The following is a 17,884-nucleotide window of genomic DNA, read 5'->3' as shown; positions in this document are numbered from 1 at the left end:
AAGATGCGGCCCGTCTGGAGGATAGGGTATAACGCAGCCTTGAGAAGGAAGGGAAGGTGCTGGAAGCATTGGATGCCGGATTGGCCAAAGCAGGCAAGCAAACATCCTGGAGGCAGCCCGGTCGTTTGTGCACGGCTGACGAATGGGTGTATCTCCAGGGATTTTTGCCTCAAGACTGCTTGTTGTTGCCATATTGCCTTTCCATGCTTGTCTCACATATCTGCCATGGCAGAGACCCCCCCACACACACTGTCTATCGCTTTGCTCTGCTGGGCAGATTTCCTGCAGATTATATTGAAGATGTACACTCCTGTCATAGGGCTGTTTAAATGAATTGATGATTCCACAATCCTACAATATAGATATATTTGTGGTTTCTCACCTCAAGTAGTGGTTCAAAATAGCAAGTCCACCAGCCTGAAAGTTTAAGAGCTAAAGTACAGCTAGAGAGAGAGTTTCTTGCCTCAAACAGTGGCCCCAAATGAAAAGGCTACCAGCCTGAAAGGTAAGAGTTAAAGTATAGTAGACAGAGCCATCACCCTAACAATGAAAGGTTAAGAACAGCATTTCTTCCTTCCTTTCTTTCTTTTTTCTTTCTTTTTTTTTTTTTTTTTTAGTTTTTGGAGACAAGGTTTCTCTGTGTAGCCTTGGCTGTCCTGGACTCGCTTTGTAGACCAGGCTGGCCTCGAACGCACAGCAATCCGCCTGCCTCTGCCTCCTGAGTGCTGGGATTTAAGGTACATGCCACCACTGCCCGGCTAGTTAAGAGTTTCTTACCACTTACCACAACCAGTGTCCCCCAAATAGCAAGACTAGCAGACAGAAAGCTCGAGAGTTAAAATACAGAGAGAAACTCTAGCATCAACCATATCTTAGCCACAAAAGGCCTCGATCCTGTTGCTAACGCTGCTGTCCCACCTCAGCTGCCAACGGACCTCCTTTGTGTAAAAGCTCTCTTTTTACAGAAACTCCTTCCCATGCTGTATCACAGACAGGCCTTGAGGTCACTGCGCACAGTGAAATAAGCCAAGCAGAACAAAATGAGGCTGGAAGGCTCCCTCTCAGACACTTGGCTGTCAGTCAGAAGGACACTGATGCTGAACTTCCTGTGGGAGGTGGTTGGCCACGAAGCTGCTACTGCTGCTTTTCTCATGAGGCACAGAAGGGTTCTGTTGTCTGAATGCACAGTTGGGCCAGCAAGCAAGGTTTTCCCAGGAAGCAGGGTGCTCTGACCCACAGCCATCTGCACCAAGCTGGATTTCTTTCTTTCTTTTTTTTGTTTTGTTTTGTATTTTGAGACAAGGTTTCTCTGTGTAATAGAACCCTGGCTGTCCTGGAACTCCCTTTGTAGACCAGGCTGACCTCGAACTCAGAGAGTTCTGCTTGCCTCTGCCTCCCGAGTGCTGGGATTAAAGGCGTGTGTTACCACACACAGCTGGAAGCTGGATTTCTGAGCCTCTCCCAGGACTTTGCAGCCATCCTGCATTGGGCGCACCTGAATGATCTGGGATGTCTCCCCAGGCAGAACCCTAAATCCAAGTGTAGCCAGGGCTGGACATGGGAAAAACAAAACAAACAAACAAACAAACAAACAAAAACCCCAAGCATAGCAGGGTCCCATGCTGTTCAGGTAAGGAGAATATGAACATCGTGGTGAAACAGGAATATTGGGGTGTCTTTGAGAGCTTTATAATTTTTCCTGGCTCTTGGTGAACTTGCGTTGGTGGGCAAAGATGCCAGAAAACTCAATAGCCAGCAAAGCCATCCTGAGCTAGAGGTTTTCTGCTTTTTGTTTGTTTGTTTTGTTTTTCTTTTTGGCATGAAACTTTGAAGAACTTATGGATCATATAAGGAACTCCTTTTAAAAAAAGATTTATTTATTTCTGAATTTTATGTTTATGAGTGTTCTGTCTTCATGCAAATCAGAAGGAATCAGATCCCATTAGAAATGGTTGTGAGCTGCCATGTGGCTGCTGGAAATTGAACTCAGGACCTCAGGAAGAGCACTCAAGTGCTCTTAGCTGCTGAGCCGTCTCTCCAGCTCCCACTGAGGGTACTCTTTAGGAATAAATTTATAATAGATTCATAGGTAGGAGTTTTCCAGGGAGGGAGAGAGAGTGCAGAGTTCCTGTATAGCAGGAAACAGAGTACCATGAAGTCCGGGGGTTTTCTAAAGGATTTGTGGCAGAAACTGAGTATGGGGAGGGATGTGAACTTCTCAGCCCTGTTGACCCAACTGTGGGTGACCTGAGGTGACCAGGTCCCTCCTCTCAGTTTCAGATCCTTGCGTGTAGCCTCTAGGCAGAGGTGAGGGAGAGAGCAGGGAACTAGGCCTCTCTCCTGGCATCCTGGGCTGCAGCAGGGATAGTCTCAGAATTTCTGCTTTGGGGCCCCTGATTACCTGGCTCGGTTCTATCTCCTGCCTCATCACTGGGGCACATCACATTGCATGGCCCCGAAAACTCCAAGTGAGTCAGGCCCCAAATGCCCTAGTTGGAGCCCTTCTCAGCCTGTAGCCCTGCACACAGAGTGGCTGCCGAGCAGAAACACCTGTTCTGTTTGTGGTAGATGCCTCAGTCTGGCCAAGAATGTGTCTGTGCCTTCGAAGTATCATGGGTTTGTCCCTTAAAGCTGCTTTGTCCCTGGTGGCCATCCTCATCTGGTGCGTGCGTGCGTGCGTGCGTGCGTGCGTGCGTGCGTGTGTGCGCGCGCGCGATCTTCTGGGTTCCCTAAATGCTAACTTCTCCCTGGGGGGTTTCAGCATGTGTGCCCATTGTGGTAGATATGTAACATGCACTTTTCCTTCTTTTTCAAAAAAGATTTATTTATTTATTATGTATACAGTGTTCTGCCTGCATATAACACCTGCGGGCCAGAAGAGGGCACCAGATCTCATTATAGATGCCTGTGAGCCACCAAGTGGTTGCTGGGAATTGAACTCAGGACCTTTGGAAGAGCAGTCAGTGCTTTTAACTTTTGAGCCATCTCTCCAGCCCCACACTTTTCCTTCTTTAGCCGCATTCGCAGCTTCACACGGCCATCAGCAACACAGGCCTGCCTGCATCCCAGCACTCTGGTTTCCCTCAAGGCTGCCTACGTTAGTAGCTTTTCTGTCGTCATGACAAAATGCCTATCAGAAGCAACTTAAGAAAGGTCCAGGGGGCTGGAGAGATGGCTCAGAGGTTAGGAGCACTGACTGCTCTTCCAAAGGTCATGAGTTCAAATCCCAGCAACCACATGTTGGCTCACAACCATCTATAATGAGATCTGTATACATAATAAATCTTAAAAAAAAAAAAAGAAAGGTCCAGGGCTTTAGTTCAATGCAGCATGAAGGGCGTGCTGCAGGGTGACAGGAGCGCAGCTGCTGACATCATGACCAACTAGGAGGCAGAAAAGGCTCGATTTTCGGCCCGGCATGGTGGTGCATGCCCACACCTAAACTTTGCCCTAGGCTCTGTTTTCAGGGTTCAGGGCTAAAACAATGCCTAAGCCAGGCTGATCAGGACATTAGATAATCAAATCATATCTCTCCATGCTAGCAGATGAAAAGCCAAAAGCGCACATGACTATAGAAAGGCTTTGCGTGATGGGTGTGGTGGCGCACGCCTTTAATCCCAGCACTTGGGAGGCAGAGGCAGGCGGATCACTGTGAGTTCAAGGCCAGCCTGGTCTACAAAGTGAGTCCAGGACAGCCAAGGCCACACAGAGAAACCCTGTTTCGGGAAAAAAAAAAGACAAAAAAAGAAAGGCTTTGCATAATAACCTGGGCACAGGGTGAGGGTGGGGGGCACTGGGTGAGCAGCTCAACCACAGATGGACACATTTGAAATAATCAGGACTGTTTGATAAGGGTCATCTAAGGTAATATCTGGTCACACCAGCTGTGCAATGGCCCCAGTGCTTTGGTCAGGAAATGCTTGTATTTTTAATAGAATTGCCTGGAAATAAGCCAGGAAGTGGTGGTGCACACCTTTAATCCTAGCACTTGGGAGGCAAAGGCAGGTGGATCTCTATGAGTTTGAGGCCAGCCTGGTCTACAAAGTGAGTTCACGACAGCCAGGGCTACACAGAGAAACCTTGTTGTGGGGGCGGGGGTGGGAAGAATTGCCTAGAACATGAAGGACAGCAATGTCGTGATGTCTGCGCTTTGCTTTAAAATAATAGGCTGAGTGTGGTGGCTCACACCCCTCACGCCAAAGCCTGGGAGACAGAGATAGGCAGAGCTCTATGAGTTTTGAGGCCAGCTTGGTCTATGTGAGTTCCAGGCCTGCCAAAGCTACACAATGAGACCTTGTCCCCAAAATAAAACAAAAACCCAAACCCTAATAGCCAATTATTAAGTAAAATAAATAATAATGATGATGCTGGCGATGACAAGTGGCAATTGCGGCAAAGCACAATCCAGCTAATGCCTCCGTGGATGCTTGGTGTATCAGGTTTTCTACTTCTGAGACTCATGAGTGCTTTTGTAATGAAAATAAAACCACCGAGGCAGCGTTTTACTCCCATGGCAAAATTTATCAATGACACCAAGTATGAATGATCAGGGGTTGTGGAAACCATGATCCAGCGGGTGGTGTGGGGGTCAGTGGGTGGGTGAAGTGGGGGATGGGGTGGCAGGGGGGCCATGGGAGCAGGAGGGAGGGTAGGGTTCCCTGTGAGTCCTTGATGGGGGTGGGGTGTGGGTCAATTCCCAGGCTGGCCTCTTCAGATGCTCGGTGGGGGGTTTTCACTGATGCACAGCCAGCAGCTTTGCCCTGAGAGGGGTTGGCAAGCAAGACTGGCCCTCGTTCCTTTCCCGGATGTGGTGGTGTCGGCAGCAGACAGTCCTGTCTGACCTGCTGACCCCTGAGGCTGGGGCCAGGGCTTAGCTGGGCGCATTCCTGCTGTCCCACCACAATGCTGGTCGCCCTGTGCTTGCTTTGTGCGGGAGCCCTGGCCCCTGGGGTGGAAAATCGAACGAAGCTTTCTGACTGCGCAGCAGACTGCTGGCGTCGCGGGAATCCAAGCAGATGTCAGCTCTGCCAGGGTGGGGTGGCTGAGCCGTGTGCAGTGAAGCGGGAATGCTGGGGTTGGGTGGAAAAGCTGCTGTCCAAACCAGACGGGGAGGACACGGAAGCAAGTCACTAGGGCCTTCTTGCCTGGCATCTGTGCTTAGACATTGGAGAAAGGGGGGGGGGGTTGTCTCCAAGGTGAAGGTCTACACTCCACCAGGGACACTCTACTTTTTTTTTTTTTTTTTTTGAGACAGGGTTTCTTTGTGTTATCTTGGCTGTCCTGGACTTGCTTTGTAGACCAGGCTGGCCTCGAACTCACAGTGATCCATCTATCTCTGCTTCCCAAGTGCTGGGATTAAAGGTGTGCGCCACCACACCCTCCTGGAAGGACACTCTTTTTTACACAAACATATTTACCCCCAACTTCACCCAACCCCACTCCATAGACACACAATCACACCCATATCCCACACTTACGGTACACGACACTCAGTAGAAATGTCTCTTCAAACACATGGTTAGCTGGAGTACTTTCCTCACATCCCCCCACCTCTGGCACCTTGCTCCTGACTCCTCTCTTGAGAATATCTGACATCAAGCGTATACTCCCATCTCCTGGATCAAGAGTAACGATTGTTCCTGCAGCTTCGGCAGCCTAAGGCCTCCCTTGTAGGTTCCCCCAGGATGCTGGATGCAGGTGGGTAGCCATTTGCATCCAGGCCTTTAGCAGCTCCGTCCTCAGTATGGGTCTGTGATATGAGTTCCCACAGGGACTCCTGTTTGCTCAGACCCTTGAGGTGCAGGAAACTGGTCTTTTGTCTTTCCTTGACTTTGGGAGATGGATTTTTTTTTTCAACCTGTAAGTGGGACATCACCTGTTGATGGGACATGCTGGGCTGGCCACTTCCCAGGTCCCAGTCAAGGGGGATTGAGACTGCTGGCCAGGGCTAGTGAGTTTGTGATTCTGTAACTTACTAATACCCCAAAGCAGAAGCACCATGCTGGCAACTCGGGTAACCCAAAGAGAAGCCGGGAGAGATGGGACAAAGAATTCACACTGTTGCCCCCCAGACGGCGGAATGTGCGGCCGCATGCAGGTTGGTTGCTTTATGAACGCTCCATCCTTCACAGGACAAAATTGGTTTCAGTGTAATCAAGTGATAATTTTGGATAATGGCGATTTTTTTTCCTAGTTTGTTCCTTAAAGCAATTAGCAATTAGGAAGGAGACTGCAAATCTATTCGGTGACATAGTTCAGGCATGGGCTGATGTTTGCACTTAAATGAGATGTCTGGCTTGGGCTCAGTTCTACAATTTACAACTTTAAACCTGCAATAAAGCGCAAGTGGTCCCGAGGGCCACAGAATCAGCACTGATCCAGCACTGCCCCTCCTCCCCACCCCCGAAACTGAGGTCATTTGAAATCTGTCCATGCATGACGATTTGTAGAGTCCCAGGGATCCATCCTCACCCCTAACAGGAGTTCTGGACCTCCATCGCCATCTTAAGAAAGCCTTTTAAGGCATTGCCCATGTAGTGGAGATGGTAGGCTCTCCATAGAGCAAGCTTGCAGGGCTGTGGGACAAGGTCAGGGAGCCGCTGTTCTTCCCCTGGGCGAGAGGTAGGTTCCCAGACCCTGGATGCACCTTGTAGGGTACCAAGCCCATGATGAGTGCCCTTTCCACCGTTGCTGCATTCTGAGTAGCGACAGCACAAACTCCCTGCCCCTTCACTGTTTTGTGGCACAACTGTTCTCACCCTAGAGCTTGGCCATCTCTGTGGAGTTGAGCATTTTCTCCTTTTCACCCAGGAGAGGTCTCTTTCAGCTTCTCAGCAGCTTCTCCCAGTCCCCAGCATTGCGACGCTTGTACTTGGGGGATCAACAAGTAAACGTGTGTGTGTGTGTGTGTGTGTGTGTGTGTGTGTGTGACAGGAACACTGATTGAAGGCTGGTAGCACACAGCTCAGAGACACCAGGCAGGGGGACACTACCCAGCAGGCTCCTCAGGACACTCTTGCCTTTTTTCCCCCTTGAAACTTTGCATATAATGCAAAGGGAGGCACCGCAGAAGTCCAAGTTGACGGCATCAGTGGAGCCCGTTGTCCCCCAAGGCTTCCCTCTTTGGCCTGCAGAGCATCCTTTTTGCTGAGCCTCGTGTGGTCTTTCCTGTGTGCACCGCGCCCCCCCCCCCCACTGCCCAGTCTCTTTTCTTATGTCTGAATGTGTTCTTCCTACAAGGATATGGTGGAGTAGGGCCTGCCTGTGTAATCTCAGTCCACGTGGACTACCCTCTGCAAGCCCCTGCCTCAGTACACCCTCGGAAGTACTGAAGGTTAGGACTTTGTGTGAACTTGGGGGTTCAGCTCCACTCGTGGCCTCGTGGCACCTATTTGTCCAAATACATTTGTGAATCCAGAATCACCAGGTGCCGAGCCTTTGCCATCTTTTGAAGATGTGTGCGAAATGGCAGAGAATTTTTCTCTAGTAAAAATTTCTCAACAGAGTCAATCAGAAGATGCTGTGCCCTCTTGGGTCTCATATCAGCAAGGCTCTTCCTTTGAGTCATATTTAGTGCCTTAAAAGATTTATTTTAAGGCAGAGGCAGGTGGATCACTATGAGTTTGAGGCCTGCCTGGTCTACAAAGCAAGTCCAGGACAGCCAAGGCTATACAGAGAAACCCTGTCTCCAAAAAAAAAAACAAAAACAAAAACAAAAACCAACCAACCAACCAACCAAACAAACAAACAAAAAAATATTTATTTTAAGCTGGGTGGTGGTGGCACGCACCTTTAGTTCCAGCACTGGGAGGCAGAGGCAGGCAGATCTCTGAGTTCGAGGCCAGCCTGGTCTACAGAGTGAGTTACAGGATAGCCAGGGCTACACAGAGAAACCCTGTCTTGACTCCTCCCACCCAGGATTTACTTTATTTATGTGTACATGTGTCTGTGTGAGTTAATGCTGTGTGTGAGGTTGCCCAGGAAGGCCAGAGGAGGGCACTGGATCTGGAGTTACAGGTGATTGTGAGTTGACCAATGTGGGTGCCAAAAATCAAACTCAGGTTCTCTGGAAGAGCGGTAAGTGCCCCCTCCCCCCTTTTTTGAGACAGAGTCTCACTATGTAGCCATGGCTGGAACTTGCTAGGTAGACCATGCTGGCCCTGAATTCACAGTCTTGCCTGCCTCTGCCTCCTGGGTGCTGGAATTAAAGGCACATGGCACCAACTACAGCTCGATCAGAGCATTTCAGACAGAAACATGCCTGGCCAGACACTGATGATCGTGGGCTTAGTGACTCCTAAAGTTTCCCCAGAGAGTAAATGTTTAGATTTATTTATTTATTTATTTTGGTTTTTTAAGACAGGGTTTCTCTGTGTAGCCTTGGCTGTCCTGGACTCACTTTGTAGACCAGGCTGGCCTCGAACGCACAGTGATCCACCTGCCCCTGCTTCCTGAGTGCTGGGATTAAAGGTGTGTGCTACTATCCCCGGCTCAAAGTTCTATATTACAGCCTGCACGCTTGTGGCTGTGAAACCATCTGTCCAAATGTGGTTAATACCCCCAAAGAAAAATGACTTCCTTTCTCCCAGAAGCCACCAACTGCCAATACCCCCTCTTCTATCCATGGTGAAATGCCCACTGTCTCCATCTTGTTCAGGCAGCTTCTGTGGGTTCATGGGGGCATCGGCCATGCCATGTCCGGAATAGAGCATTTCACAGCTCTCCTAGCTCTTCTATCTGCCCTACCCCTTCTTCTCGGATGTTCCTTGACACTTGGGTGTGTGGGTATAAATGTTCCAGTTAGCTCTGATCCCTTAACTTGCTCTCAGCACTTGGCTTGCTATAAGTCTCTGAATTGACTGCTACTCACAGCCGCAAGAAGTTTCTCTGACCAAGGGTGAGAGCAGCACTAACCTATGGGTCTGAACATGAGTGTTTAGAAGGTAGTTTGACAATGTGTCCATTTAGTAAAAGAGTACTAGTAGGTTTCCGGTTAGCACCCGTGACTTCACCAGCCATGAGCTTTTAATAAGGTTTGCATGAGTTAACGCATTTGGAGCACCAGTAGGCACATCTTCCTGGAAGGTTGATATTGTAGCATTCGGGGACAGATCCTCGTTTGTTCGTTCTTTCCTTCCTTTCTTCCTACCTTTCTTCTTTCTTTGTTTTTCAAGGCAGGGTTTCTTTGTGTAGTCCTGGCTGTCCTGGAATGCACTCTATAGACCAGGCTGGCTTCGAACTCACAGAGACCTGCCTGAGTCTGCCTCCTGAGTGCTGGGATTAAAGATGTGCGCCACCACGCCTAGCAGGACAACTTTCTAAGAGGGATAAGGAATGTAACAGCTGGAGGGGGAGCGATATTAGGGAGACTTGGCTATCCTTGGCTTCCTTTGAAGGTGGAGGCGGAGTCACGAGCTGGAAGAATCTGGACAAGCAGGAAGCTGATTCTCTCCAAGGCTTCCAAGAGGCCCCACCCGGCCAGCATCTTTCCTTTAGCTCCAAGAGAATGCATTGCTGATTTCTGGCCTCCAGAGCTACAGGGCAATGCATCTGTGTTGTTCAAGCCCCCCAGACTGTGGCCACAGGGTACTCACACAGCAACCTGAGCTGCGGTAGAGTGGTGGGCCCTTCAGGCTTCCCTCGCTTGACCTTGACCTTCACCATGCAGTGTACACTCAGGCCTGGCTATAATGAAGGCCAGGCCTGTAGTGAGGGCTGTGAGCCCACTGAGCCTTTAGCACTAGGAAACCACACTCTCTCTAGGAGCAGGAATATGAGGGGGTATAAAAGCTTGCCTTGTTCTCCGTGGCACTGAGAGCTATGTGACGCACAGGAGGAGGTCTCAGGCTGGTACCTTGGCCTTATTCCCGCCTGTAGTCCCAGCTTGGACTCTGTTCACATACAGGGTCTGTTTAGGAGACAGAACAGAATACTGTCTTCTATGTTCAGTGTTGTGGGTGGAAATTGAAAATACACAGTCTTTTTGTCTTAACCCAACATTTTTTTTTTTTTTTTTTTTTTAAGACAGGGTTTCTTTGTGCAGCCCTGGCTGTCCTGGAATTGGCTCTGTAGACCAGGCTGGCTTTGAACTCAGATCTGCCTATCTCTACTTTTAAAGGCATGTGCTACCATGCCCAGCCCTTAGTGAAGCATTTAAAGAAGTCAAAATGACTTTTAAAAATCGGTGATAAAAAATATAAAATTTAATTTTTGTGTGTGATACCGGTGAATAGTGAACTTAGGACTTCATTCATGATAGCTAGGTGGGTACTCTACCACTATAATAGCCCCCAAGCCCTTATCTATTTATCTATCTATCTATCTATCTATCTATCTATCTATCAATCTATCTCTCTATCTATTCATTATTTAGAGGCAGGCTCTCATGTGGCTGGGCTGGCCTTGAATTTGCTATGTAGTCAAGACTGACCTTGAACACCCAATCTTTCTGCCTCCACCTCCTAAATGCACCACCACACCTGGCTAACGTAGTGCTAGAGCCCAGCCCTAGGGCTCTGTGCGTGCTAGGCAAGCACTCTACCCACTGAGCTCTGTCCCCAGGCCCTCCTTGCTTTTCTTTTGAGACCATTCTGCAAGCTTCTCAGTGTGACCTTGAGTTCACTTTAGCCAAAGCAGGCCTTGAACTTGAGATCCTTCTGTCTCAGCTTCTGGAGTAGCTACTGGTCCCCAAGGCTAGACTTGATTGGTTTTTGTTTGGTTTAAAAGTTGTTATTATGGCCAGGTGTGGTGGCGCACGCCTTTAACCCCAGCACTCGGGAGGCAGAGGCAGGCAGATCGCTGTGAGTTCGAGGCCAGCCTGGTCTACAAAGTGAGTCTAGGGCAGCCAAGGCTACATACACAGAGAGACCCTGTCTTGAAAAACCAAAAGAAAAAAGTTATTATGTATGCATATATGCATGTATGCACATATGTATGTGGCCATCTGGAGTAGAGGTTGGAGGACAACCTTGTGGGATGCATTCTTTCCTTCAGCTCTTCCGTGGGTCAGGGCTGTGCTGTGCTGCAAGCCCCTTTGCCTGCTGGTCCCTCTTGCTGGACCCCGAATGCCTGAGCGTAAATGAATACTACTGTCTTCCTTTTCTTGGGCTCTAGAACAGCTCCTTATAGCCCTAATCACGGACCTGGTTTGACTGAGCTTTTCCATGGAGGACATAGCCAGTACCCTTCACGGGTTAACCCCTACTCAACCTAGCCAGCCCAGGCCCTCAACATAGTAAGATCACCCTCCCTACCCACCCCTGCCACTGCCTAGACGCTGGTCCCAGTGCCGAGGTGCTACTGTCTGAACCCTCCTCTGCACTGGATGCCCTTCCCTTCTTCAAAGTGCAGCGACGTGCTCCTGCGGTCCAGCCTTCCTAAGCCCCACTTTCTTGGTTTGTAAAGGGGAGTGACACAGGAGGCATGGAGGCCCTTGTGCTCACAGATAAACACTAGGGGACTCTGGCATTGTAGCACACTGGGTTGTTCTTTCCAGGGAAGGAACGCCACGGCACCTGTCATCCCCCCAGAAGGCTGGGATGAGGCGTGCGTTCTGGCATGGTAACCATTGCACTCTCTGTGTGGTTGGAGACCGCCCTAGACCCTTCCTCCCCAGACCCTTCTCACAAGCTTGTTTTTCTCAGTCCAACCTTCAGAACCTAACTTTATGGAAGGTGCCGTATATAACTTTACAAAGAATTTCGATGTAGTCACGTCTGGCCCTTATTTAACTGGCTTTGTTCCTCAAAGAGACTTATGTCTGCTTTATTGTGCACGTGGGATTGAATTCATTATCTCCAGAAAAGGTGTCCCCAAATTGTGCCGTGCCTAAACATGCCTAAAATAAACCACCCCTGGGTCAGACTCCTGAAGTTCGAGCCAACAGCAGCTACGCAGTCATGTTGAACCGAACTGCTTGCTTGCCTCTCACAAGGCAAGCCGTGGTGGTTGAGGAGACCCCCTACAGGGTGATGCTGGGACCTGCCTCCTAGTGTCGTCTGAAGAACTACTAAATTGTGGTCAACAAGTGTTGGGGGGCAGACTCTGAGGTGCCCATTGCTTCCCGCAGCATTTATCAGGTGCATCTTTGTTTCTGGAACCCCCAGGAAATCCCTCCCCTGGGATCCCAAGCTTTCAGGGCAAAAGCCGTTCCTTGAGGACCTTTGATCACACGCCAGTGCTACACACACACAGCTGGAGTTCAGGGATGCCTATCACCTGGGTGGCACCTGGATGAGGGCCCCACGTCGAGGAGCAGAATCCTCTCTAGCATTGCCCCTAAAACCCTGGAATACCTGAGAGTGATTTGCATAAGCCCTGGACTGGGCAGACACAGCTGGTTTAATACGCCGTGTGCGCAAGTCATGATGCTTTGCTGAGGATGGTGGCCACGGGTAGAGGAGCTCAGAAGGAGCTGCACAAAGGAAAGTCCAGACACCCCCCTCCCCTTTTTTTATAGGTGGTCATGAGGTACCATGTGGGTGCTGGGAATTGAACTCAGGACCTCTGGAAGAGCAGCCAGTGCTCTTAACCACTGAGCCATCTCTCCAGCCCAGGAAAAAATCCAGAATCACATCCAGCATACAGACACCCTGGGAAGAGCAGGGACTTGGAGGAGGATTTGGACAGGATTCTTGGCCCGTTTCCTCATTGTTTTCCGTCTTCTTTGAAATTTCTGGGAGTTGTGTAATTTTTGTTACGGGTAAGAAAAAAACAAACCGTGTTTTGCTTTGAACAAATGGCTTTCACCAGGGAGGTTGTGAGAACTGGGTGTGGCTTGCTAAGTTGTACCTAAGTCTCCCCACCTGTGAAACGGGTATCCGGGTATCCCAACTCTTCCTCCAAGAGAAGCCAGGAGGGTCTGTCCCTCAGTACAGCATGGTAGGAAGTAGTGCTGCCCCTGGCCTGGATGATACGACTCTCTCCATAGACCTCCTTGGGGGCATCTGGACTGAGAACTGGCCCCTGTGTGTCGCTGGGTGAGCAACCTGGCTGCTGACGGTGCAGCCTCCCTCCCGAGCTGAGCACAGGCCTTTTGGGAAATCCCTTAATCCCCTCCATTCTGTGCAGGCGTATATAGGGAGGGTCCGAATGCTAGCTCACCACTGCACTGCCCAGAGGCCCCTGCCTGACCTACCGCCAGCCTTCGGTCCCTGCATCGCCAGATACAACATGGACGTCACCATCCAGCACCCTTGGTTCAAGCGCGCCCTGGGGCCCTTCTACCCCAGCCGACTGTTCGACCAGTTCTTCGGCGAGGGCCTTTTTGAGTACGACCTGCTGCCCTTCCTGTCTTCCACCATCAGCCCCTATTACCGCCAGTCCCTCTTCCGCACGGTGCTGGACTCCGGCATCTCTGAGGTAAGATGCAGCCACACTGGCTTCTCCTTGCCGGTCAGAGGGGTCTCGGCCTTGCCTAGAAGACAGCTAGGATCCTCGAGGGGCACAGCTGACCTGTGCTCTCCTTAAGCAGTGTCCCTGCCTCTCCCAGCCTCGTACCCTGCAAAGGCTTGGTGGGAGCCCCCATGCCTAGTTGAGTTGCCAAAGACTCCCGCATCCCTGGGAACGGGGTCGGAGGAGGAGACCCGCCCGAGCCCGACTGCTGTCTTTTCCTCCCATCAGCTCATGACCCATATGTGGTTTGTAATGCATCAACCACATGCTGGAAACCCCAAGACCAACCCCATCAAGGCAAGTTACATGGCAAAGGCGAGCGTCCTCTGCTGGCCGCTCCCTGTACTTTCTCTTCTTGGTGTGGGGGTGGGATGTACCGTCCTGAAGGCCTTCTTACAGCAGGGCAGGGCCTTCCGCGGCTGGCAAAGCTGCAGGTGGGGGGGCTCCTTTCCAGCTTCTCCAATGGCCAAAGAAAGGCCACGTTCCTCCCTACCCAAGGGATGCACAGTTCTGGAAGAGCCAAGTCTCCCTTTGTTTCAAAAGGCAGCTCCTGAAACAGATTCTGCCGCAACCCCAGGAAGCAAATTGCCCAAACACAGGATTTAGTCAGGGTAGGGAAGGGCGAGTGCGTGCAAAAAGCTTTGTGCTAGCAGGCCATAGTGGAACTGCTGCAACACTGACAGGGGATGTGTGGGCTCCTGGGGCTGTGACTATATTATGGATTTTAGTCCCACCAGCTAGCCGGTTCCCAACTAGCCAAGCAAATGATCCTCAATGAATCCGCCACCCATAATCACCCATAACCAACTGGCTACCTTTAATTAACCAGCTACTTAAAACCCATTTAGATGCTCCCCCCTCCCCCCAACTCACTACCAGCCAGTAGCCCATAACCGAACAACTGGTCAACCTGTAACTAGTCATCTGATGATAACCAGCCAGTCAGCTAACTGAAAACCAATACCTTGTTGTGATCAGCCATGGCACTCATTGACCAACCAGCCATCCTACTATGACCAGCTCTCCAGCCCTATAACCAATTAGCCAGCCACCTTATAATCAATCGGCTGACCCAGTATCGGCTGGGTAGCAGTAAGCAAGCATTGCCCAGTCCTTGGGTCTAGAGGTCAGTTGTGGTCTTACCTGTGGGGTCTAGGGGACAGTCCCAGCCCCAGCACGCATGGGCTCTCTTGGCTTGTGGAAGTAGAGGCGTGGCAGGATTGACTTTCGGTTCTGACGGCTGGCCAGGCACTTCCCTGGCTGGCCCCATCCAACCCATCAGGGATGACACAGCTGTTTCCCCCATCCTTTGTCCCTGGAGCTGGCGGCCCTTTGTGGAGCTCCACGCATGGGTTTGGGTTTCAGGTCCGATCCGACCGGGACAAGTTTGTCATTTTCTTGGACGTGAAGCACTTCTCTCCCGAGGACCTCACTGTGAAGGTTCTGGAGGACTTCGTGGAGATCCATGGAAAGCACAACGAGAGGCAGGTGAGTTCCGCAGAGAAGCCCACCTGTGTGCCCGGAGAGACCACGGGAGGCTGTGCTCCTGCTGGGAGGGGCTAAATGCTCCTGTCCTGGGATGGCCCCTCCCAGGACCATGGAGGTTACTGTCCTCAGCCCTGGCTGGGCCAGGCAGCAGGAAAAGTGGGACTCAGGGATGCAGGATGAGGACCTTTGTATTGGGCCCGCCTCTAGCTATCACTCTTGGATCTTCTGGATGACAAGGGATCAGAAATGACCCTGGGGGGGGGGGAAGCAAAGTGCTGAAGGTAGCTCCCCCAGCCCACCCCCACCCCAACCCCCCGCCCCACCAGCCATACTTTCACATGTAACCTGGCTGGGGAGGGAGAACCCAGAGGACCGAAGAGCTAGCATTTTTATTTTTTTGGTTTTTCGAGACAGGGTTTCTCTGTGTAGCCTTGACTGGCCTTGAACTCACAGTGATCCACCTGCCTCTGCCTCCCAAGTGCTGGGATCAAAGGCATGCACCACCACCGCCTGGCTAGAGCTAGCATTTATATACACCAAAAGTTGAGGAGCGCTTGTGGTATTTCTGTTAGAAAGTGGCAGTCCTGAGGCATAAGGAGACCCCTTGCCGGGAGAGGCAGGCTTCTTTCCAGCTTCTTCACCCTGCCCTATAGCTCCTGATCATATGGAGAAGCTTCAGGGCTTTGGATTGAGGGAACCCTAGGCACTGATGTTGGCTGGAAGCAATGTCTCCTGACAGAGCTGGGCCTGTGCAGCAGGCTCAATGAGGCTGGCTAGGTGTGTCGTGCCCATGCGAGCCCGATGGCAGGGAAGGGCTAGGGGCAAGGGTCTTCACCCCTTGCTCTCTCTCTCTTTTAAAAACATTAATTTATTTTTCATATATACACAGTGTTTTTACATGCATGCACACCAGAAGAGGGCACCAGATCTCATTACAGATGGTTGTGAGCCACCATGTGGTTGCTGGGAATTGAACTCAGGACCTTTGGAAGGGTGGCCAGTGCTCTTAACCTCTGAGCCATCTCTCCAGCTCTCTCGGTACCAGTTTTTCTTGGCTGAGTTTTCAGTCAGCATTTGAACCAAGCTCATTATGTGCTGAAGCCAGGACAAGGCTTCCCCGACCCCTGGCCAGGCTTGAGAGCACACCTTCAACCTCCTGGCCTTTGCCCCTTGAAAGAGAGGAAGTGTTGGCCCAGGGAACTGAGTTTAAGGGCCCAAGGATTCCAGAGAAAACGAGTTTCCTGCCTGGCTGAAGTTTTCTGTTGGGTGGGACTGCTGGCAGCTAGTCCTGGGCAATCCCTGTGGGTCCCAGGGGAGAGGAAGCTGGGAGAGGTGCAGAAGCAAGGACAACATAGTCCATCAAATCTGCAAAAGCCAGCTCCACAGCACAGGCCCTGGCCTGGCCCATCATCTGTAGTTAGCCTTGCCTAGAGGTCCCTCGGAAGCTTGCTGTAAATCTAGGGTTTAAGGAGCCTGGTTGTGAGTGACTCTGTAAATCTCATGGTGAGGTAGCTAGGCCCTGGGGCTCTGATCCTAAAGCCTAGCCCTGGTGAGATCCCCTGCACCCTGGCCACCTTGTGTGGTCTGAGAGGTTCCTTTTCCAGTGGGACGGTGGCCACTGCTGCCCCCATCATCCCTGATCACGCCTCTCTCCCCGGTGGTTCCCAGGATGACCATGGCTACATTTCTCGTGAGTTTCACCGTCGCTACCGTCTGCCTTCCAATGTGGACCAGTCCGCCCTCTCTTGCTCCCTGTCTGCGGATGGTATGCTGACCTTCTCTGGCCCCAAGGTCCAGTCTGGCTTGGATGCTGGCCACAGCGAGAGGGCCATTCCTGTGTCACGGGAGGAGAAGCCCAGCTCGGCACCCTCGTCCTGAGCAGGCCTCACCTTGGTTTGTCCCCTGAGGCCCCTGACAAGCCCAGGGACCACAGCAGAGTCTGCCCACCCTCTTACCTTCCTTCCTTTCTCTCTGTTTCCTTTCTTCTTCCTCAGAGGGCTGAGGGTTTGAGTGAGTGGCTTAGAGGGCTTGGGGTCTTGGCCTGAGGTGCTATGGGGTCCTGGGTGACCCAGGCTCAACACTATCCAGTCAGAAATAATGATGGCAATGAACTCTCAAGATACGACCTGCCCTCCTGGAACGTGGCATCTGAGCTCTGCTCCAAAGGCAGAATGAGTGGTAGCTAGCCAACTCTGACAGCCCTCTGCTGAGGCCCTGGATAGCAGCCTCTGTTTTTTTTTTTTTTTGGCCCACACTTTCTGCCAGCTCATGTGCTGGCCCCCGACAGTCCACTCCTCTCAGACCCTCTTCCTGTAACTTTCTCTATGTAGTATTGCTCCTGGGGACCCTGGTCACCCATGAGAATGGAGCCCCTGGCAGACAATAAAGAGCAGGTGACAGAAGCAATTTGCAGTCTGGTGTCGTGCTGTCTCCTTTGGGGTGAGGGATGGGGTGCCTGGGAGGGTGCATTAGGCATTTCCTGCCTGCCCTGAGAGGGTTTCTGGCATCTCCTTCTGCTTCCTAAGTCCATGGTCCCCTCTACAGCTAGCTCTGCCCTGCTGTGTCGTAACTCTGCCCTGCTGGAGGTACCAGGCTCCCTCTCACCTTCCCTCACCAGAGCAGACCCAGGGCCTTGAAGTTTGTGTCAACCCAGGGCAGCCTAGTGCTGCCTTTTCAGATCCCAGTGGTGGGGAGGCCTTGTATGGAGGATCACAGCCTTCCACTTGGGATAAGGCAGGAGACAGCAGGTTCTTAGGAGTAGCACTATGATCACACAGGCCCCGGTAGTGCACTCAGGACCCACAGCATACACACTGCCCATCATATGCGTGACACACAGCAAAATGCATATGATGCATAACACACACACACACACACACATACACACACACACACACACACACACACACACACACACACACACACACACCGTTCATCCCTATGTACTATGCAGCAGACACATAGTGTACACATGGTACCTATCACACACAGCAAACTCACCAAA

The 17,884-nt window shown here is 51.2% G+C and overlaps 1 protein-coding gene across 2 annotated transcripts; it reads left to right on the top strand.

Moving 5' to 3' along the window:
- The first annotated feature begins 1,592 nt into the window (after positions 1-1,592).
- On the top strand, positions 1,593-17,286 carry CRYAA (crystallin alpha A). 2 transcript variants are annotated; one of them, XM_084752501.1, is made up of 5 exons: positions 1,593-1,630; positions 13,069-13,359; positions 13,621-13,689; positions 14,758-14,880; positions 16,549-17,286. In XM_084752501.1, the coding sequence occupies exons 2-5, from the start codon at positions 13,090-13,092 to the stop codon at positions 16,756-16,758; spliced, it is 672 nt and encodes a 223-aa protein (XP_084608627.1). In that variant the 5' UTR covers positions 1,593-1,630; positions 13,069-13,089; the 3' UTR covers positions 16,759-17,286. The 2 variants fall into 2 exon arrangements, with proteins under 2 accessions (XP_084608627.1, XP_084608628.1); XM_084752502.1 differs by lacking the exons at positions 1,593-1,630; positions 13,621-13,689 and having other exon boundaries at positions 12,809-13,359.
- The last annotated feature ends 598 nt before the right edge of the window (positions 17,287-17,884 follow it).

Source organism: Acomys minous, assembly GCF_964271855.1.
Source record: "Acomys minous genome assembly, chromosome: 13".
Lineage (NCBI taxonomy): Eukaryota > Metazoa > Chordata > Mammalia > Rodentia > Muridae > Acomys > Acomys minous.
The sequence above is the reverse complement of the archived record's forward strand: the minus strand, read 5'-3'. Positions and strand labels throughout refer to the sequence as shown.